We start from the raw sequence: 23,746 nt of genomic DNA on the forward strand, positions 1-23,746 counted from the left end.
TGCAATGAGAACATAAGATAATGGGAACAATATTTATATAAATTATGATACATGTAGTGTATTTAAGAAACATTATTAAATGATGAAATAGCTCTAACTTTGTGATTCAGTCTAGCCCAGCAGAGAAGGCCGTGCTGGTCCTGACGGACCCTGTCACAGATACTTGGTAAATCCTGACCAATGAAGCTGCTTTCACTACTTTATTCAGAGAATGTGAGAACACATCCGGTTGCAGAAAGAACAATCATTGGTGGGTGTTGTGCACTATAAGACTAACTTTAATAGTTAATTTAAGAGAAGAGATGAAGGTCTCCAGGTGTTTGAAGCTTTGTACTCTGGGTTCTCATTGACCACTGAGGGATGGAGTTTGTATCGTGAACACATCCCTGAACTAGTGAGGACACTTCTGCTCTGAGTTTCATCATTACAGATGATTTTATCTGAGTCAGAGAGAGAAATACAATCATGAGAACAAAATGAATACAGGCGAGGAGCTTCAATACTAATGACTTTAATAATCTATTGGTCGAAAACTAAAAGATCCAATGAGAGTAGATCTAATACGTCCAGGTCACTCACTTCTGTTCAGGAAAGAGTTAATAAAAAAGCCTCATGCAGCATGAAAAAGAACAACAGTCAGATAAACATATGAAATGGTAATTAAATCAAAAGAGGAGTCTGTAAAGAGAGAGAACATTTTGGTCCATTTATTTTATGTTAACCACATTTCAAACAACTAAACAACCAATGATGGCTTCACCAGATCTAAACAACACGGATAATCATCAGAATCATAATTATACAAAAGAAATGTACAAATCAGGTCCAAAAAATAAACAAACAAAATAAATAGTACAGATGAACCAAATAAAGCCAAGTGGAAATAAAAACGAGAAACATTGTCTTCAACACACTGAGGTTTGAAACCTACGAATAAACTACGTAATGTTGAGACCTTCAGCTCTGTGAACATTTAAAAAATCTCATTTGAGGCTTGCAGAGGAAAAGTAAGACCTGTCTTTGTCTTTGAGTTTTTATTTGAATGACGGATGGAAGCTGCTTCTTCTCTGGAAACGTTTCCAGAATCTATTTCATGAAGAAGAGCATCTGTGTCTGCTCTTCATCATCGTGGGTAAAGTTTATTATTATTATTCAAGTCTGATTTACAACTCATCTCTGAATCCATTTCAATGAGTTTATTTAGATATTAATATACTGTATACAAGTATGTATTTACACGTTTTTATTGTTCTCATGTTGATGCTGCTTCAGCTGGATGATACAAAGAAAACAGAAAGTTGAAATAAGCCCCATCTTCCTTTAGACAAGGTACACAGAACGTGTTCTGTAGCACGAAGGTAAAGAACACAAAATGAAGAACAACCATCAAAACCAACAAAGTGCAGCTCTTATTCATAAATCGATCTTTCTCCTACAGCTCAGGACGGACTGAGTAAACATGAACGGGTTGCCAAGTTTGAAGTTTTTCAGTAGTTTGAAGTCAAAGAAAACATTCAAAACCAAAAGAAGTAGATTAAGAAACATGTTGTGGAATGCCCAGTTCTGAATCTAGTGTTCCTCATGTGAGCTGCAGAGAAGTCAGATCCAAGTATCGTCATCTTCTTCCTCGTAGTGAGTCACTCTGGATGTGAGCGGCAGCTACATTTATAATATGAAAAAATATATATACATCTTAATGTTTGAGACGTTTCAGTGGTTTGTAGTAAGTAACATGAATAGAGTCTCTGAATGTGACCCTGACAACCCTTTAGAAGGGAAACCTCGGTGTGTGGTGTGTTTGTCAGGCTGTCTGTGTGTGTGACGGTGGTCGTCTCCTCGTATTTACAGTGAGGGTGGATGCACAGACTGACTTCACATAAAGCCATTCAAAAACATTTATCAATCCTTTTTTTTTCTTACAGCAACAACATGTGGTGTTAAAGGCGACGCAGTCTGTAGAATGCTGTTCTCTTCACCGTGCACTGGACTCCACTTTAACTTCTAACATGCTGATGTGTCCTCAGTAAAAGAAAAGTGTCAAAAGAAAGTCAGACTTAAAGCAGTATGAAGGAAAAGAAACCGTACTGAAGGACGGAAAGCATCTAACAATGAGGCGAGAGGTCATTCACCAGCACAACGTCAGCACCATCGAGCGTCTGCTTTCATTTGGACTTCACTGAACGATCAGAAACAGCATCAACATGTCGGCTGAACTTGACTTTCTAGAAACACTCTGGGATGAATGTTGTGGCGTCACTATAATAATCTCAGAGTGCATCCAGCCGCCACAGGGAGACAACATTCAAGGCGTAGAAGAGATCTCAGAAGGACTTACTGTAAAACAGTCACATGACAGTCCAGCAGAGAGACAGAGAGAAGAGAAGGAACATCTTTTTACTTTTCAATATTTCACTTTTTTCTTTGTACAAGCAGGTTAAGTTCTCAGTCTCACACATGAGCAACGCCTTTCTTTCTCTTCTTACAGGTTGTGTGTGTGTGTGTGTTGTCACACTGGATGCTCACACACACACTAATGCTTGCTAATATGCAAGCATGCCCTCTCTTCTGCACACGGAATCACACACACACACGCTCACAGGTTGGGTTTGGCTCCACAGAAAGAAGTTTTGTACATTGTGTGTTCCAGCGTTGAGGTGAAAAATTCCTCCGAAAGCCAATCAGAAGGAGCTGAGCGCCTCCAGAGCCACTTCATAGCAGAACTTGTACTGTTCCTGTGCACACAATGAAGAGAAAAGCTCCGAGTGTTGCTTATTGACAACCAAAGACTTTCATTCCCTGAACATCAGCTGATCAATTCAATACAAAGATTAACACACTGAAGATGTCAAGAAAGAAAACTACTCTGAATAACAACTATATATTGTCATTAATTCATTAATAAATAACTATTTCAAGCAGCTATCTAAAATCATACGCAGAGTAATTATGCTGAACAAAAGAATAACTTCTTAAACTTCTGCTAACCTTTGGTTTCCAGATGTGACCTGCAGAACATTATCTCCTTATCTCCAAATATAGAGATAGAAATAAATATGTTTGTTTTGGCTCTTTCTGAGGTTTCATCCTTTTTTCACATTAACGTTTCTTTTCCGATGTGACGGAGTAAGAACGGAGGTCGTGTGTTGTACCGACTGTAGAGCCTCTGAGGCACATGTACTCAACAAATAAACAAATAAACAAATAAACAAATAAACAAATACAACTGAATTGAAATGAAATTATATGAGTGTGTGTGTGTGTGTGTGTGTGTGGGTATGTGTGTGTGTGTGTGTGTGTGTAGGTATGTGTGTAGGTGTGTGTGTGTGTGTAGGTATGTGTGTGTGTGTAGGTATGTGTGTGTGTGTAGGTATGTGTGTGTGTGTAGGTGTGTGTGTGTGTGTGTGTAGGTATGTGTGTGTGTGTGTGTAGGTATGTGTGGGTGTGTGTGTAGGTATGTGTGTGTGTGTAGGTATGTGTGTGTGTGTAGGTATGTGTGGGTGTGTGTGTAGGTATGTGTGTGTGTGTAGGTATGTGTGTGTGTGTGTGTGTGTGTGTGTTGTGAGTCCTCACCATGGTCTCCACCATATTAGTCTTGTTGTTCCTCAGTGTTTTGACGGTGTGGAAAACATCCACGATGTTCTGCTGCTGGATCATCTCATTGATGCTGCAGATGGCACAGAACGTTCCAGAACGCCCTCCACCGGTACTGCAGAGGAGGAGGAGGAGGAGGAGGGGAGGGAGGACACAAGATCTTCATCATCAAACAACATCACTGTCAACCTTTGAAACCTTTGTTAACTGAAATAATCACGCTGACCGTGCCACCATCACAACAAGACAGAGAAAAAGAGGATAAGAGAGTAAAAGATGGAATAAAGAAAAGAGAATCAAGAATGGAAGAAGAGTCAAGAGATAAACAAGAGATGTTCAGATTCTTCATCACCTGGAAGCTTTTAATGCAAGATGGCGCCGTGCCAGCAGCAGTTCCCTGTGTTTTAATTCTAGTCTTTTTTCACTCTTTCCCCTCTTCTTTTGTTTTTTGTTTTTCCTTAACGTTTGTTTTTTACGGTCAGACGACGGACCGTAACTTGTTCTCAACTTTTCTCGTGGCTTTTCTGTGTAACGGAGAGCCACACACACAATGAGTGGGGTCATTGTCTACTCCCGCGATCAGCTGATCTCGCTGAGTGAGCTGCAGCTGCTGCACGAGCGAATCGCGAGATATTATCACGATACTTCGGTCACGATACGATATTATCACGATACTGTGATATGCTGAGTATTGCGATTTATTACCTTTTTTCAACTTCAAATGACGTCCCCAAAGGAAAACTGTGTCAACATGTTTTATCAGTCTGTTCGTCTCACTTCAATCATTTTTATTGCAGCAAAATGTGATTGACAAGCAGACAGACTGACCAACACTGACATAAATGTTGCACCTGACAAACTTCACTGAATGCAGACGTGTCTCTAACTTCTATAAGTACGAGATAAGAGTTATATAACTGGTATAACTTGCGATGCGTGTCGGCAGATTTAACACCCGTTGTGAGCGAAACACTTCACATGCAGCCAGGCACCTGCACCATATGGTGCAAACAATAGCACCGATCGATCCGAGCTCCATTGAGAAAACAAGTACAAATCGGCATCATTACGCAGTTATTTCGGAGTCCCTTTTTGTCGGTTTATTGCCGTTAAATCACAGCCAAGTCAGTGTATTGTGTGTTCATACAGCTGTAGTAAACAGCGACGTGTGGCTCACTAGACACAGTGAGCTCGATGAAATCCACGGAGCTCCTCCGGACTATGTTATGAACCAGACATGACGGCGTTTAGTTATCTGGGGGGGGGGGGGGGGGGGGGGGAGGTTAAAAGAGTGAAAATCAGCGTACAAAGTCTTTACAGGGAAGGAAAAATTACAAACTATTTGAGAACTCAATATTAATCTTAGACAAAATAACACAATAGTACAATAATGAAATATGTATGAGCGTGTATATATATATATATATATATGTGTGTGTGTGTGTGTGTAGTACGAGCTTTACTAACCGATTTAAGACATTTGAACACATTTGTTATACAGACGATAAACTAATCTGATTGGTTGAAGAGGAAGAAGAATCCTGATTGGCTACAAATAGTGATCTCACGAGAGTCTCCATAAAGTTCACACATAACTCATTTGTGAATCTTTCTGCATGGATTCATTAATATTCAGAGAGACCTGCGTCCATATTTATGTTCTTCGTGGTTCAATGTATTTCTGAATGGGACTCAGCTCCTCAGGGTTATATTGTTTTACCTTCTGCAAGGTGTTGATAGATTTGTAGATTCGGTCACAACCATGTAACCCTTTACATGGTGAAGTGGTTTGTAGAGTGAGGCCATGTCGACCACATCGACTGACGGAGCGTTACTACGACGGTCTCTCTCATATTTGAGCCTAAACTTCCTGATGTCAGAGGATTTCTCAAAAGAAGAAAGAGGACAAATACATTTGACATCGGTGCTGTCAGAAATGTCTCAAAGCTAAAATACATCAATATTATGAAGCTAATCACTGAAGCCCAACCAGAATGAAGTCAAGACTGGAGTGTTACTGAGTGAAGTAACTGAATAACGTTCACCATTTCTATGGAAATGGACACGATATGTTTGGTAGCTTATAAACCGAGGAGCCCTCAGTAACAAAGAGCTTATTGTCACAGAAAGAAGAAGGACAACGACGATGCTTCTTTATTGCAAAGAAGAATGCAGCCGAAGCCACGTTTCATTTACAGTCATCAAGAATCCTCTTTGCAGCGTTTAGCTAGCTTAGCATCCTCAAGCTAATGAGAGTCGCAGTGATGAACTCATGTGAACTACAGAAACGCAGTAGATCAGTAGATCAGTTCACGGACATGTTGGATGTTTTCCTCAAGTTGTTAATGAAATACTTCAAACTGCATTTCTTCCTCTATGAACTGAGGCAGCACAATATTCTTAAACTTAATTAGAGTCGTCGTTATACATCTTTACATTATTAGCGTATTGGGAGCAGTGTTACGGGTTCAGAGTCTCGCTCAGGGATACTTCAGCACAGGACCGACCCCGTCTCACTAGTTCTCGTCTTCTAGCGAACGTATTTCTACTAAACAAACAGGTCTGAGTTCAGTGTGCTGCTCTCCACACTTCTCCAACACGTTGTTTCACTGTGATTGGCTGAGAATCAGACATGAGCTCAGCATTAAAGACGCATTAGACGGGAGAGCGGCAGCATCACCAGCTCTGATCTCTGCTAGAACCCAGTCTGTGAGAAGCAGAAACATACTGAGTCCCCGTCACTCAGGGAATATGACTTATTATTTTATTGATATATAGACGATGCACATATACAAACTTTTAAAATGTCAGCCATTTTGCACTTCTAATTAGAAATGATGATACTTTACTGTGTACAACCCTTCAATACTGCTTCAGTCCATGTAATCAATATCTGTGTGTATTGATTTGAGCTGCGGGTCAAAGATGGATCTGAATCTCTGGAACTATTAATATTCCTTTGAGACACCAGAGGTTTAACCGTTGATTCTGCTCTGAGTTAAGATCCAGTCATGTGACTGCTCACCATAATGAAGACAGCGGCGATCTATAGAACGCTCTACAGTTACAGTACAAACTCCATATTTAGATATCATTTAGAATTAGTAGATTTGTTTGCTGTTCTTTGAAATTGGATTCAAAGTGAGAAGGTTTAACTAAAATCAGCTTTATTTACAAACTCTCTCTTTAACACAGAGATAAAAAAAACGAATGAAACGCCCAGCATGTCAAAAAACCAACCAAAGCCAGCTGTGATTGGCCCACTGAGCTGTGACAGAGGAAGTCTATAGATTCTACAGACTGTTCTTCTCCTTCATCGTCACATTCATTTTTCTGATTTCTTTTATTAAAATAAAAGTGAGATTACATCTTGACTTGGCTAAGAAAGCAGCAAAGTTACATGTGGAGTACATGTGATAACCTACATTCAATACAATAGAAAACAATAAATGACAAATGGTGGAGTGAAACTAACCCAAACCTCAACCAACGGCCTCCAACGTTCAAATAAAGCAGCGCTGCCTCCTGATGAAGGAAGACGATGAGCAGTTATGAGGCTTCTATCATGATGAAGAGGGTCAAGTGAAGCCAAAGAACGACAGGAAGTCGGTATGATTGATTAGCTGAGACGCCATTGGCCTGTAACCAGGTGTTGACATGACCTTCATCTATAACAACATTGCTTACACATGTACCTTTGTGGAGGTAATATCTTCCTCTTTCTGTTCATCCTCAGAGGTGAAATACTGAAATGCTGTAACCTTCACAATCGAGGGTGGCTTTGTATCATTTGTGTTACTGGATTCTCCTTGAATTTAAACTTGAATAAACCTTCAGCTGAGCCCTGAACCTGTTCCATTAAAACCACCACAATAATTCACTTCTCTGATTATTGTGCCCATGTACGTATAAACAGCACAAACACAGTGTAACGGAAAGTCAAAGTCAGGTAGACGAGGTTCTAACATGCTGAGGCGGGTTTTGAGCTGTCAATCATGACATCAGCTGTTCTGATCAGCTGGTCTCTTCTGTCCAATAGCACAGTGACACAATGACATCGTTATCATCCTGCTGCTGTCTGTTTTCTCAACTTTTAGTACGTTCATGTTGCTGTACCCCCATCAGAGGGGGATTTATCTAGACCCTCAGCCCAACACTTCATGGCCACGCATCATCTCACTGGTTTAACTTCTCTCCACGGGCTCCCTGTTCATCGTACAATTGGTTTTAATATTTTACTGATCACTTTTAAAGGATGTGTGGGTCTGACCCCAAAATACATAGAGATTTTACAGAATGATTTTATATGACGCCGTCGCTTTACTGCTTTATTTTATTGTTGATTTTACTAAATGATTTGATTATTTCTATCATTTAATCTATTGTTTTATCAGGGTTGAACTCTGACCTTCGTTGTCTTTGTTGGGCCTCACTTTTGCTACTTTGTAAACTCTTAACTTCTTTGTAGCACATTTCAGATAAAGATGAAGCTTTAAACTGAGATGAATGTTAATGATGAATGAGTTTCTGTATTAGAGGCTGGTGTGTGTGTTGAACTTACAGGCAGTGTACCACCGTCCTCCCGTCTCCTCCGTCATACTGCTCCTGCCACTTCGCCAACCTCCTGACCAACTGGAGGATGGAGCGCTTAGAAAGGGGCGTGTCCCTGTAGGCCGGCCAGCCAATGAACTGAAAGTGCTGCACCAGGCGGTATCCGTCCTGTGGCTGGAGAGAGAGGCACGAAACTATCAGCACTGTGTCAGTGTGTGGAATGAATCCTATTGTCTTCCTGAGAAAAGAAGGTGTTAGTAGCTCTCAGGATCAGATGACTTTTACCTTCCGAGTGTGTTAATGAGACGCCCTGCGCTGCATCTACATTGTGGATTATTTTCTTTCTCTGTCTTATGTTGACAAGATGCTCAGTGATGGTTTAGACACGAGTATTGATCTTAAAGTGTCCGTCTCAAAAGACATAAGTGGAGTCTGAAGGTTTGCTTTGTGGTTTTACTGAAGCTGGTGAACAAGTGAAATAGTGGAAGATGTATTTAACAGGGCTTCCCTCCTGTTTTTATATATATATATATATCTTCTCATGTGGTGATGATTCACTCAACAGAGATATAGAGGCCTGCTGGTGTGCTCCACTTAGTTATTCTTTATTATGAGAAAAGAAAACGTGCTCGGACTCAACAAAGACAACATGTTAGAATGTTTAGTTCATTTCACGGCAGATCATTTAGTTCAGTCGTCTAGTCTCGGGGCGGTTTGCATCCACCACCTAAAACAGCAGAACATCACTGACTTCCTGCGAGGTTTGCGACATACACACATAACATGAACACACACGATACAGCTGTGTCTGCTTCCTCCTTCCTCCCTCTCCTCCCTCCTCCCTCTCCTCCCTCCTTTAACCTGATAACTCTGAGCCCTTTCCCTCAGAAAAAAGCCCCAAATAGCAACCCCTTCAATCATATTTCTAACTTTTATTTTGGCTCACTCGCTTTTCCGTCACTCACTTTCATTTTCCGATGCACTCACTCTACTTTTTTTTTTAGCCTTCGTGACTCTTTTAGTTTCCCTCTCAAACCTTTTTAGCCGTCCTGCTCTTTTACTCTCTCCCTCTTCATTCGATGGCTTAGTGGTCGGTGGTACAGACTCAGCTCTCACAGTGAGACATGTGCTGTTGTGACGATGATATGATCCATTTCACGCTAGACTGGGGATGAATTTGAGAGGAGAGAGAAAATACAGAGAGTAGCGGGAAGTCCACTAAGTGCTAGAGCAGCACTGTGAGTAGCACCGTCACAGATGGGTGAGAAAATGAGATGAGAGGGGAGTAAATAGAGGAGGCGAGAGAAAAGAGGGGAAGTGAAGGGAAAGAACAGAAAAGAGGGGGAGTGAAGGGAAAGAAGAGAAAAGAGGGGGAGTGAAGGGAAAGAAGAGAAAAGAGGGGAAGTGAAGGGAAAGAAGAGAAAAGAGAGGAAGTGAAGGTAAAGAAGAGAAAAGAGGGGAAGTGAAGGGAAAGAAGAGAAAAGAGGGGGAGTGAAGGGAAAGAAGAGAAAAGAGAGGAAGTGAAGGGAAAGAAGAGAAAAGAGAGGAAGTGAAGGGAAAGAAGAGAAAAGAGGGGAAGTGAAGGGAAAGAAGAGAAAAGAGGGGAAGTGAAGGGAAAGAAGAGAAAAGAGGGGAACTGAAGAGAAAGAACAGAAAAGAGGGGAAGTGAAGGGAAAGAAGAGAAAAGAGAGGAAGTGAAGAGAAAGAACAGAAAAGAGGGGAAGTGAAGGGAAAGAAGAGAAAAGAGGAGAAGTGAAGGGAAAGAAGAGAAAAGAGGGGAAGTGAAGAGAAAGAACAGAAAAGAGGGGAAGTGAAGAGAAAGAACAGAAAAGAGGGGAAGTGAAGGGAAAGAAGAGAAAAGAGGGGAAGTGAAGGTAAAGAAGAGAAAAGAGAGGAAGTGAAGGTAAAGAAGAGAAAAGAGGGGAAGTGAAGGGAAAGAAGAGAAAAGAGGGGGAGTGAAGGGAAAGAAGAGAAAAGAGGGGAAGTGAAGGGAAAGAAGAGAAAAGAGGGGAAGTGAAGGGAAAGAAGAGAAAAGAGAGGAAGTGAAGAGAAAGAAGAGAAAAGAGGGGAAGTGAAGGTAAAGAAGAGAAAAGAGGGGAAGTGAAGGGAAAGAAGAGAAAAGAGGGGAAGTGAAGAGAAAGAACAGAAAAGAGGGGAAGAGAAGGGAAAGAAGAGAAAAGAGGGGAAGTGAAGGGAAAGAAGAGAAAAGAGGGGAAGTGAAGGGAAAGAAGAGAAAAGAGGGGAAGTGAAGGTAAAGAAGAGAAAAGAGGGGGAGTGAAGGGAAAGAAGAGAAAAGAGGGGAAGTGAAGGGAAAGAAGAGAAAAGAGGGGAAGTGAAGGGAAAGAAGAGAAAAGAGGGGAAGTGAAGGGAAAGAAGAGAAAAGAGGGGAAGAGAAGGGAAAGAAGAGAAAAGAGGGGAAGTGAAGAGAAAGAACAGAAAAGAGGGGAAGTGAAGGTAAAGAAGAGAAAAGAGGGGAAGTGAAGGGAAAGAAGAGAAAAGAGGGGAAGTGAAGGGAAAGAAGAGAAAAGAAAGGAAGTGAAGGTAAAGAAGAGAAAAGAAGGGAAGTGAAGGGAAAGAAGAGAAAAGAGAGGAAGTGAAGGTAAAGAAGAGAAAAGAGGGGAAGTGAAGGGAAAGAAGAGAAAAGAGAGGAAGTGAAGGGAAAGAAAAGAAAAGAGGGGAAGTGAAGGGAAAGAAGAGAAAAGAAAGGAAGTGAAGGGAAAGAAGAGAAAAGAGAGGAAGTGAAGGGAAAGAAAAGAAAAGAGGGGAAGTGAAGGGAAAGAAGAGAAAAGAAAGGAAGTGAAGGTAAAGAAGAGAAAAGAGGGGAAGTGAAGGGAAAGAAGAGAAAAGAGGGGAAGTGAAGGGAAAGAAGAGAAAAGAAAGGAAGTGAAGGTAAAGAAGAGAAAAGAGGGGAAGTGAAGGGAAAGAAGAGAAAAGAGGGGAAGTGAAGGTAAAGAAGAGAAAAGAGGGGGAGTGAAGGGAAAGAAGAGAAAAGAGGGGAAGTGAAGGGAAAGAAGAGAAAAGAGGGGAAGTGAAGGGAAAGAAGAGAAAAGAGGGGAAGTGAAGGGAAAGAAGAGAAAAGAGGGGAAGAGAAGGGAAAGAAGAGAAAAGAGGGGAAGTGAAGGGAAAGAAGAGAAAAGAGGGGAAGTGAAGGGAAAGAAGAGAAAAGAGGGGAAGTGAAGGTAAAGAAGAGAAAAGAGGGGGAGTGAAGGGAAAGAAGAGAAAAGAGGGGAAGTGAAGGGAAAGAAGAGAAAAGAGGGGAAGTGAAGGGAAAGAAGAGAAAAGAGGGGAAGTGAAGGGAAAGAAGAGAAAAGAGGGGAAGAGAAGGGAAAGAAGAGAAAAGAGGGGAAGTGAAGAGAAAGAACAGAAAAGAGGGGAAGTGAAGGTAAAGAAGAGAAAAGAGGGGAAGTGAAGGGAAAGAAGAGAAAAGAGGGGAAGTGAAGGGAAAGAAGAGAAAAGAAAGGAAGTGAAGGTAAAGAAGAGAAAAGAAGGGAAGTGAAGGGAAAGAAGAGAAAAGAGGGGAAGTGAAGGGAAAGAAGAGAAAAGAAAGGAAGTGAAGGTAAAGAAGAGAAAAGAGGGGAAGTGAAGGGAAAGAAGAGAAAAGAGAGGAAGTGAAGGTAAAGAAGAGAAAAGAGGGGAAGTGAAGGGAAAGAAGAGAAAAGAGGGGAAGTGAAGGGAAAGAAGAGAAAAGAGGGGAAGTGAAGGGAAAGAAGAGAAAAGAGAGGAAGTGAAGGGAAAGAAAAGAAAAGAGGGGAAGTGAAGGGAAAGAAGAGAAAAGAAAGGAAGTGAAGGGAAAGAAGAGAAAAGAGAGGAAGTGAAGGGAAAGAAAAGAAAAGAGGGGAAGTGAAGGGAAAGAAGAGAAAAGAAAGGAAGTGAAGGGAAAGAAGAGAAAAGAGAGGAAGTGAAGGGAAAGAAAAGAAAAGAGGGGAAGTGAAGGGAAAGAAGAGAAAAGAAAGGAAGTGAAGGTAAAGAAGAGAAAAGAGGGGAAGTGAAGGGAAAGAAGAGAAAAGAGGGGAAGTGAAGGGAAAGAAGAGAAAAGAAAGGAAGTGAAGGTAAAGAAGAGAAAAGAGGGGAAGTGAAGGGAAAGAAGAGAAAAGAGGGGAAGTGAAGGTAAAGAAGAGAAAAGAGGGGGAGTGAAGGGAAAGAAGAGAAAAGAGGGGAAGTGAAGGGAAAGAAGAGAAAAGAGGGGAAGTGAAGGGAAAGAAGAGAAAAGAGGGGAAGTGAAGGGAAAGAAGAGAAAAGAGGGGAAGAGAAGGGAAAGAAGAGAAAAGAGGGGAAGTGAAGAGAAAGAACAGAAAAGAGGGGAAGTGAAGGTAAAGAAGAGAAAAGAGGGGAAGTGAAGGGAAAGAAGAGAAAAGAGGGGAAGTGAAGGGAAAGAAGAGAAAAGAAAGGAAGTGAAGGTAAAGAAGAGAAAAGAAGGGAAGTGAAGGGAAAGAAGAGAAAAGAGGGGAAGTGAAGGGAAAGAAGAGAAAAGAAAGGAAGTGAAGGTAAAGAAGAGAAAAGAGGGGAAGTGAAGGGAAAGAAGAGAAAAGAGAGGAAGTGAAGGTAAAGAAGAGAAAAGAGGGGAAGTGAAGGGAAAGAAGAGAAAAGAGGGGAAGTGAAGGGAAAGAAGAGAAAAGAGGGGAAGTGAAGGGAAAGAAGAGAAAAGAGAGGAAGTGAAGGGAAAGAAAAGAAAAGAGGGGAAGTGAAGGGAAAGAAGAGAAAAGAAAGGAAGTGAAGGGAAAGAAGAGAAAAGAGAGGAAGTGAAGGGAAAGAAAAGAAAAGAGGGGAAGTGAAGGGAAAGAAGAGAAAAGAAAGGAAGTGAAGGTAAAGAAGAGAAAAGAGGGGAAGTGAAGGGAAAGAAGAGAAAAGAGGGGAAGTGAAGGGAAAGAAGAGAAAAGAAAGGAAGTGAAGGTAAAGAAGAGAAAAGAGGGGAAGTGAAGGGAAAGAAGAGAAAAGAGAGGAAGTGAAGGTAAAGAAGAGAAAAGAGGGGAAGTGAAGGGAAAGAAGAGAAAAGAGGGGAAGTGAAGGGAAAGAAGAGAAAAGAGGGGAAGTGAAGGGAAAGAAGAGAAAAGAGAGGAAGTGAAGGGAAAGAAAAGAAAAGAGGGGAAGTGAAGGGAAAGAAGAGAAAAGAGAGGAAGTGAAGGTAAAGAAGAGAAAAGAGGGGAAGTGAAGGGAAAGAAGAGAAAAGAGAGGAAGTGAAGGTAAAGAAGAGAAAAGAGGGGAAGTGAAGGTAAAGAAGAGAAAAGAGAGGAAGTGAAGGGAAAGAAGAGAAAAGAAAGGAAGTGAAGGGAGAGCGAGTACCCTGGCCATATTGCAGATCCTGAAGATTCGGTTGATGATGTCTTCGTCAATGTCTGCCGATATGAATTCGACTTGAATGGGACCGTAGCAACACGAGCTCTTCTCTGGCCAGTACTGCATACACAACTATAAGATAAAACAAGAGAAGGGGGAGGAAAGGGACAGTGACGTGGTTGAAAAGCTATATTTAAACAGCGCAGGAAATAATGTGATCTCACCAAACCTTGAATGAATTCTCTTTGATCATGATCACCTCTGTGATTGGATGGTTATTCATAGAGTGGAGGGTCTATACGTTTTATAAGATGTCTATATGCGGCCATACAAGGTGCATCTGGCCATCAGGATCACCCATCTGGATGGTTTTGGGATCCTTACAGAGTTATTAGGGTGCACACGATGTTCGTAGGAGCTCCCTTCCCGTTCCCCGCTTCCCGCCGTGCATGGCGTTAGAGGAAACCCTCGTGGGGACTCGCACATTTGATGGGTTGAAAATGGAGACATCTGATTGGCTACAGATATTTCCCCATTGAACAAAAATGCATCCTCAAAAAACACACACAAATGCAGTTGAGTTCAAAAAATGACAACAGTTTTTAAATGTAGGTTGAACAGTTTGTACATGAATGTAAAAACATTTTAAAATCACATTAAATACATATTTTTGAATCTTCTGTGTTATAAGTGTGGATTATGTTTACATTTACATTTATACATAATGATAACCATTTGTGTGTGCATTGAACAATACTTTTGTGGAGAGTCATTTATATATAAATTTCAAAACCTCCTGAACCAGACTGACACGTCCTCTATGAGGCGTCAGTGTTTGAAGACCCGTCCATGTGCAGCGAGGCTGCAGCGGTGGATGAGATTCAGCCTGAGACGCTGAAGGCTCTGGACAGTGATGGGCTGTCTTGGCTGGCAGCATCTTCAGTGTGGCTTGGAGCTCAGGGACAGTGCTTGTGGAGAGGCAGACTGGGATGGTGGTCCCCTTTTTTAAAAAGGGGGGCCGGATAATGTGATCCAATTACTGGGGTGTCTCATTGCTCAGTCTCCCCAGAGAAAGTATATTCCAGGGTGCTAGAAAGAGACTCCGACCGACCGCTGAACCTCAGATAATCCAGAGTGTCGTCCAGCGGACGTCTCTGGGTTTCCCAGCGAGAGCTTCACCAGAGAGAGCTTCACCAGAGAGAGCTTCACCAGAGAGAGCTTCACCAGCGAGAGCTTCACCAGAGAGAGCTTCACCAGAGAGAGCTTCACCAGCGAGAGCTTCACCAGAGAGAGCTTCACCAGAGAGAGCTTCACCAGAGAGAGCTTCACCAGCGAGAGCTTCACCAGAGAGAGCTTCACCAGCGAGAGCTTCACCAGAGAGAGCTTCACCAGAGAGAGCTTCACCAGAGAGAGCTTCACCAGAGAGAGCTTCACCAGCGAGAGCTTCACCAGAGAGAGCTTCACCAGAGAGAGCTTCACCAGAGAGAGCTTCACCAGAGAGAGCTTCACCAGCGAGAGCTTCACCAGAGAGAGCTTCACCAGAGAGAGCTTCACCAGAGAGAGCTTCACCAGCGAGAGCTTCACCAGAGAGAGCTTCACCAGCGAGAGCTTCACCAGAGAGAGCTTCACCAGAGAGAGCTTCACCAGAGAGAGCTTCACCAGAGAGAGCTTCACCAGAGAGAGCTTCACCAGCGAGAGCGACGTCTGGAACGTCTGAAGCAGGCGGCAAACTCCCGGCCGCCACGGCATGTTATGTGGCCCACGAATCCACCAGCACACCTCCACCAGCACACCTCCACCAGCACATCTCCACCAGCACACCTCCACCAGGCACATCTCCACCAGCACACCTCCACCAGCACACCTCCATCAGCACACCTCCACCAGCACACCTCCATCAGCACACCTCCACCAGCACACCTCCATCAGCACATCTCCACCAGCACACCTCCACCAGCACATCTCCACCAGCACACCTCCACCAGCACACCTCCACCAGGCACATCTCCACCAGCACACCTCCACCAGCACATCTCCACCAGCACACCTCCACCAGCACACCTCCACCAGCACACCTCCACCAGCACACCTCCACCAGGCACATCTCCACCAGCACACCTCCACCAGCACACCTCCACCAGCACACCTCCACCAGCACATCTCCACCAGCACACCTCCACCAGCACATCTCCACCAGCACACCTCCACCAGCACACCTCCACCAGCACACCTCCACCAGCACATCTCCACCAGCACACCTCCACCAGCACACCTCCACCAGCACACCTCCACCAGCACATCTCCACCAGCACACCTCCACCAGCACACCTCCACCAGCACATCTCCACCAGCACACCTCCACCAGCACACCTCCACCAGCACACCTCCACCAGCACATCTCCACCAGCACACCTCCACCAGCACACCTCCACCAGCACACCTCCACCAGGCACATCTCCACCAGCACACCTCCACCAGGCACATCTCCACCAGCACACCTCCACCAGGCACATCTCCACCAGCACACCTCCACCAGGCACATCTCCACCAGCACACCTCCACCAGCACACCTCCACCAGCACATCTCCACCAGCACACCTCCACCAGCACACCTCCACCAGCACATCTCCACCAGCACATCTCCACCAGCACACCTCCACCAGCACACCTCCACCAGCACTCCTCCACCAGCACATCTCCACCAGCACACCAGAAAACACCCAAAGGAGGCGTCACTGCGACTCAGAGGGCAGAGCGGGTCGTTCACTGATTGAAAGCGCTTCAGTCCTCTCCAGCACATTAAAATGTCCTCGGACAAGATGCTAAACGCCAAATTACTCCTGAATGCAGAGCCATCAGTGTGTGTGTGTGTGTGTGAATGACGGTAGCCTCCCATCAGTGTGTGTGTGTGTGTGTGTGTGTGAATGACGGTAGCCTCCCATCAGTGTGTGAGTGTGTGTGTGTGTGTGTGAATTGGTGAATGTCCACATGTAGTGTATTTCATATTTAACCACCTTTAGCTTCATATTCTGCTCACCCTGAAACCTTTTTTGTCTTCAATTGTAGGATTGGAAATATGCATTGATTATTTGGAAAGATTTATATAAAATATAATATAATATAATAAATTGCTAAATAACAGCATAAATGACTTTCTCTGCTTAATCGCTTTGGTACAAACTGCTGTTAAACCTTCTTAGTTGTCAGACTGTCGTTGTTGCAGGCTGTATGTTGTTGTACCTGCGCGGCGTCCATCTCATTCAGCATGACGATGGAGGAGCAGTTGTAGTCGAACACAAGCCTCCAGAAGTCTCCCATGGTGTTTGGCAAAGGATGCTGGGTAACAATGAAGGCCGCCGGCTGTTTGTGGCTCTGGAGTTTAGAGATCATAAATAAAAAACCACAACAAGATGAACAGACAAGGGAACACAGCAATGCTTATTGATGGATAACCTCTGCAGCACTGGATAGTACAAATCAGACAAACATTCCCAACATGTACACTTACGTCCATTAACGCAGCGTTGATGTAATTGGAGCTCTCTCCGTCCACAGATATGAGGAAAGGCAGACATCTGTCTGCTGATAGAACGTCCATACTGCGATTCTTGTCGTGGTTCCTGGGCAGCAAACCCACGCTGCAGTCCTCCGGGCGGACTCTAGGGGTCACTATGTTCAGTGTCTGATGACAGAAAGGTCGTTTATTATTCCTACTTTGACTAAAAACACAGCTGAGTTATTAGAGCAAAGCAGATTGAACTAAAGAACTAATCAGAGAGTGAGGACAGAGAGTCCTCGTTCACTTCATGGAGACTCACCTGGGACACACATGTGGTCCCAAAAGTTCCATCTTAAAATTGTCTTTGAATTAAAGGGAACATTTGACATCTTTGATGTGGATTTCCATTCAGTGTTGATGGAAAATGTAATGGATTAAAGAAATGAATTTGAGCGATGTTGACTGAGGAAGTTAACCGTACACCTTCTGAATTCACGTTTCTCTCTTTTAAAAAACGAACACAGGCTTAACTGTCTCGTAAAGTCAGCGTAAAACTCACTTCATCAAACTGGACGGAAGAATAATGGTTCCATTCCACTGTTCCAACATTCAGCAACTCTTTGGTCGAAACAAATCCTTAATTCAGAGTACGATGTGCAAATATGCCCCGCTGTTTCCCCGCTGTTTCCCTCGGCTGAGCGGCTCGTTGGTCTTGGCCCTGCTGGTCTTGGCCCTGCTGGTCTTGGCCCTGCTGGTCTTGGCCCTGCTGGTCTTGGTTGTATTTTCCAGTTTATCTCTGGGATCTTGAAGAAGTTCTCCAGCACACTTTTATCCCAGTGAGGAGGAAAACTTTCATGCACACAACTCGCTCTCGCTGGGAAGTCTTTGGCGACAGCGTCCGACTAAAACGGCCCAAACGGACTCATTCCTGTAGAATGATTGTGTTTCTGCTGGATGAACAAAGACTCTGGAGGGGCCCCTCATATGCTCCCCTCAAGCGGCCTCTTTCTGGCTAAATACCCGAGTCAGACACTAAAATGTGCATGTTAAAGAATCCTCGTCCATAACATGGTCTGCATCCATAAAGCTAACACAGGTTAATAACAGCTTCCATCAATGAGGTCGCTCTCACTGTGGTTCTACAACAATACATGTTTCCCTGAGCAACGTATCTTCATACAGCGGTTCGTATAGTATCCTACGAAAAGTGACTCATCAATTTCTGCTCGTTACATGAAAACAGTCTTTTCAAAATAAACTTCTGTCTTCTCAGATTTAGGCAACAACACTACTTAGTTAGGTTTAGATTATCTTTGAGGTTAAATCAACCAGTAAGTCAACGTTGACTTTTCATTTCACAGAGAGAACGATCAGCGCTCTCCTCTTTGACTCATCCGGTTCCACTCCGTTCTCCAGCGCTCCAGCGCTTTATCCTCTGAGATTACGTGGATACCAAAACGTTTTGTGGGATAACTTTCGAAGTAGGACGCATTCTTTTTCTTGATATTGCTACAATTACTGGATGAGACACCAATAAAAAACAGCTAGAACTGCAGGCACCATATCCCAAACTCATTTAGATAGAGCTAAGATATATAGAACTCAGATAGATAGAACTCAGATAGATAGAACTCAGATAGATAGAACTAGATAGATAGAACTAGATAGATAGAGCTAAGATATATAGAACTCAGATAGATAGAACTCAGATAGATAGAACTCAGATAGATAGAGCTAAGATATATAGAACTCAGATAGATAGAACTCAGATAGATAGAACTCAGATAGATAGAACTAGATAGATAGAACTCAGATAGATAGAGCTAAGATATATAGAACTCAGATAGATAGAACTCATTTAGATAGAGCTAAGATATATAGAACTCAGATATATAGAACTCAGATAGATAGAACTAGATATATAGAACTCAGATAGATAGAACTCATTTAGATAGAGCTAAGATATATAGAACTCAGATAGATAGAACTCAGATAGATAGAACTCAGATAGATAGAACTAGATAGATAGAACTCAGATAGATAGAGCTAAGATATATAGAACTCAGATAGATAGAACTCATTTAGATAGAGCTAAGATATATAGAACTCAGATATATAGAACTCAGATAGATAGAACTCAGATAGATAGAACTAGATAGATAGAACTCAGATAGATAGAACTCAGATAGATAGAACTAGATAGATAGAACTAGATAGATAGAACTCAGATAGATAGAACTAGATAGATAGAACTCAGATAGATAGAACTCAGATAGATAGAACTTAGATAGATAGAACTAGATAGATAGAACTCAGATAGATAGAACTAGATAGATAGAACTAGATCGATAGAACTCAGATAGATAGAACTAGATAGATAGAACTCAGATAGATAGAACTCAGATAGATAGAACTTAGATAGATAGAACTCAGATAGATAGAACTAGATAGATAGAACTAGATAGATAGAACTAGATAGATAGAACTCAGATAGATAGAACTAGATAGATAGAACTCAGATATATAGAACTAGATAGATAGAACTCAGATAGATAGAACTAGATAGATAGAACTCAGATAGATAGAACTAGATAGATAGAACTAGATAGATAGAACTAGATAGATAGAACTAGATAGATAGAACTCAGATAGATAGAGCTAAGATATATAGAACTCAGATAGATAGAACTCAGATAGATAGAACTCAGATAGATAGAACTAGATAGATAGAACTCAGATAGATAGAGCTAAGATATATAGAACTCAGATAGATAGAACTCATTTAGATAGAGCTAAGATATATAGAACTCAGATATATAGAACTCAGATAGATAGAACTCAGATAGATAGAACTAGATAGATAGAACTCAGATAGATAGAACTCAGATAGATAGAACTAGATAGATAGAACTAGATAGATAGAACTCAGATAGATAGAACTAGATAGATAGAACTCAGATAGATAGAACTCAGATAGATAGAACTTAGATAGAACTAGATAGATAGAACTCAGATAGATAGAACTAGATAGATAGAACTAGATAGATAGAACTCAGATAGATAGAACTCAGATAGATAGAACTAGATAGATAGAACTAGATAGATAGAACTCAGATAGATAGAACTAGATAGATAGAACTCAGATAGATAGAACTCAGATAGATAGAACTTAGATAGATAGAACTCAGATAGATAGAACTAGATAGATAGAACTAGATAGATAGAACTAGATAGATAGAACTCAGATAGATAGAACTAGATAGATAGAACTCAGATATATAGAACTAGATAGATAGAACTCAGATAGATAGAACTAGATAGATAGAACTCAGATAGATAGAACTAGATAGATAGAACTAGATAGATAGAACTCAGATATATAGAACTAGATAGATAGAACTCAGATAGATAGAACTAGATAGATAGAACTCAGATAGATAGAACTAGATAGATAGAACTCAGATAGATAGAACTAGATAGATAGAACTAGATAGATAGAACTCAGATAGATAGAACTCAGATAGATAGAACTCAGATAGATAGAACTAAGATAGATAGAACTCAGATAGATAGAACTAGATAGATAGAACTCAGATAGATAGAACTAGATAGATAGAACTCAGATAGATAGAACTCAGATAGATAGAGCTAGATAGATAGAACTAGATAGATAGAACTCAGATAGATAGAACTCAGATAGATAGAACTCAGATAGATAGAACTCAGATAGATAGAACTCAGATAGATAGAACTCAGATAGATAGAACTAAGATAGATAGAACTCAGATAGATAGAACTAGATAGATAGAACTCAGATAGATAGAACTAGATAGATAGAACTCAGATAGATAGAACTCAGATAGATAGAGCTAGATAGATAGAACTAGATAGATAGAACTAGATAGATAGAACTCAGATAGATAGAACTCAGATAGATAGAACTAGATAGATAGAACTCAGATAGATAGAACTAGATAGATAGAACTCAGATAGATAGAACTAGATAGATAGAACTCAGATAGATAGAACTAGATAGATAGAACTCAGATAGATAGAACTCAGATAGATAGAGCTAAGATAGATAGAACTCAGATAGATAGAACTAGATAGATAGAACTAGATAGATAGAACTCAGATAGATAGAACTCAGATAGATAGAACTCAGATAGATAGAACTCAGATAGATAGAACTCAGACAGACAGAGATTAAGTTGAAAATTGGCCAACGTTCTCTTCAAGGGTAGGATTTCAGTCAGGATGAAGGTTTGGGTCTCCAATGAATGAATGTAAATCCAGTACTCACGATGCTCAACAGAACTAGAGTGTAGCTGAGTGCTGGTGCTCACCTGGAACTCGTCTTTGATCTGGCTGGAGTTGGTCTGTGGGTCCAGTCTGCTGATGTTGTAGTAAATAGCTCTGAACTCACACACTGGAATGGCTGTATTCCCACATAGACAGGCCTCCAATATGGCATCATGAACAAACACGTACTGCTCCTGCAACACGACACAAAGCAGCTGATCACAGAAATGCTGCAGTCAACACGTCTTGAATTCTCGTCCTTTGTGAGGAGACGGAGGACTTGATGTAGCTTCTCAGTGTGGCTGTTAGCATTGACTCTGTTAGCATTGACTCTGTTAGCATTGACTCTGTTAGCATTGACTCTTGTGGGACAGAGGAAGCTGCATCTGCTGCCTTCTCAAGTCTCTCACCAACTCAAACATTCCACTTGTTTGCTTTGTGTGTGTGTGGATTCATGACTTGTGTGCTCGTGCTCTGCAGTGGACTCTGCAGTGATTCTGTGCTCGGGATCAAATGTTCTCTAGTGAGCTACAGCAGCACTGTACATGTTCAATGTCCTTTCTGTCTCTCAAAATGTCTCATGTTCATTTGTTATTTCTTTCTCTTCTTCCTCTCACACTTTGTCTGCTGTCTCCCGTTGTTTTATTGGTCTTTGTCTCTCTACATGTGTCGAATGTTAATTGTTGCCCTTGGAGCTGAGAGGACACTTTTAAAAGCATCACTGAAATGTCGTCCTTGTGCCATTACTTACTCTAGTGACATCGTGTACACACACAAGCATGCAGAAACACACACACACACACACACACACGTCTTTTCCTTGTGCCTTTTCAAAGGAGCACAGTTATAAGAGCATCAAGCTTCTTCAACATAAATTGCTCACACACACATTCAAAAGGCAGGGCAGGATGCATTCAGCTTGGTTTCAAGTGTACGCACACACACACACACACACACACACATTGAAAACTAGCTTTCATACCAGTGTAACACTTTATAATAACTACACGCTGTGAAGCATTCGTTCAGTTTGAGTAAACACTTAATTCATCCTTTATAAAGCATTGTTCCTACATTAACATGAGACAATCTTATTAATCAAGAATAAAACATTTATAACTGTTATGAATTGCATACTAATGAGTGTTAATGTAGGAACAATGTGTATTATAAAGCGTTCCCAGTGCTTCAAATGAAAGCACTCAAAGCGACGCCTGGGTAACGTTTCATAACCGAGCACTTCTAAAACCAATTCAACATCAATTTCAGGCTCCGAGCTTCAGCTGTCAGTGTGGACGTGAGGCCGTCTTCCTTTAGTCCTGGTTAAGTTGACTTTTTTGAAATGCTGAGTTTTCATCAGAAGTACAAATGGAAGGCAGAGGCGGATGGATTAGGTCGGTTTAAGGTAGTTTAGAGAAGAAATGAATCCTCTGTTTCACAATGAAACATGCAGACTCTTTGTAGAGGGTAATATATATAAGAACATTAGAACTGACCCGGTGTAAAGGACAGGAACCGACCCGAGTCCTCGGCTGATGAAGAGGAATACCTTGCATGGGTTAATATTAGTGCTGGGCAAGTTAACGCGTTATTATCACGTTAACGCATTCATTCATTAACGCCGACAATTATTTTGTCGTGCGTCAACGCAGTTTTTTTTGTATTATTAAGCGACATTTTTAACACAAGAACAGCTGTTTGTGTGGCGTCTCTTCCTGTTTCCTTCCCCTACGTTCCCCTGGGTCCTAAGTCCCTCCATGTACAGCTTCTTATCACCCTCTATGTACCAACGTACATTTAGAACAAACACCACATATTACGCTAATCAGCGTAGCATAGTGTCTGACCAACATACCAACAAAATAAATGATTCACTTAAATGATTGTTTTAGAGTTTTTAAAATGTTTAGTTTGTAATATGTATAATAATCATATCATTTATTATCACTACTGAGAGTTTAACAAACATTAAAACATGACGTATCAAGATGTATATTTAAATTCATCTCTGACACACATGAAGATAAAGTTGTGAACACGTCTGAATATCTATGATCAGAATCATTATAACTGTGTTATAACTGCTGCTGTGTGAAGAGAATCCTGCTGTTAACAAGAACCTGATGAGTTTAACGTGTTTAAACCAAATGTTGACCTTTAGTTCATAGAGCAGCACTTTAACATAAAAGAGCTCAACACACTACTTTAGATTCATTATGAACTTTAACACAACAATGAGATTAATCATGAGATTAATCACGATTAAAACTTGTAATCGTTGCCCAGCACTAGTTAATATTAATATCACAAGCTCTGGTTACTTTTATAATATTCCAAACTTAACTGGAACTAAGTTTTTGCAACTCACTATTTGGAAAACCTCAAAAGCAATGCAATGTCGAACTTACAATGTGTCTGCTTTGATGTGCGTGTGTGTGCATGTTTATGTGTGTGGTTGTGTGCGTGTATGTGTGTAAGTGTGTGTGTGTGCATGTGTGTGTGTGTGTGTGTATGTGCGTCTCAAACCAT

The 23,746-nt window shown here is 41.6% G+C and overlaps 1 protein-coding gene across 1 annotated transcript in view; it reads right to left on the reverse strand.

The window, feature by feature from the left end:
• Positions 1-2,678: 2,678 nt before the first annotated feature.
• Positions 2,679-23,746, reverse strand: part of ptprt (protein tyrosine phosphatase receptor type T) — a gene marked incomplete at its 3' end in the record, with an annotated part of 196,071 nt that continues 175,003 nt past the window's right edge. The window contains exons 26-32 of the mRNA XM_079185368.1: positions 21,262-21,411; positions 16,925-17,098; positions 16,657-16,788; positions 13,423-13,548; positions 8,153-8,316; positions 3,571-3,706; positions 2,679-2,732 (exon numbers count right to left, since the gene is read on the reverse strand). Of these exons, the coding sequence (XP_079041494.1) occupies positions 2,679-2,732; positions 3,571-3,706; positions 8,153-8,316; positions 13,423-13,548; positions 16,657-16,788; positions 16,925-17,098; positions 21,262-21,411 (936 nt within the window). The remainder of the gene's footprint in view (positions 2,733-3,570; positions 3,707-8,152; positions 8,317-13,422; positions 13,549-16,656; positions 16,789-16,924; positions 17,099-21,261; positions 21,412-23,746) is intronic.

The sequence above is a fragment of the Pholis gunnellus genome (genome assembly GCF_910591455.1).
Source record: "Pholis gunnellus genome assembly, chromosome: 3".
In the NCBI taxonomy this organism is placed as follows: domain Eukaryota; kingdom Metazoa; phylum Chordata; class Actinopteri; order Perciformes; family Pholidae; genus Pholis; species Pholis gunnellus.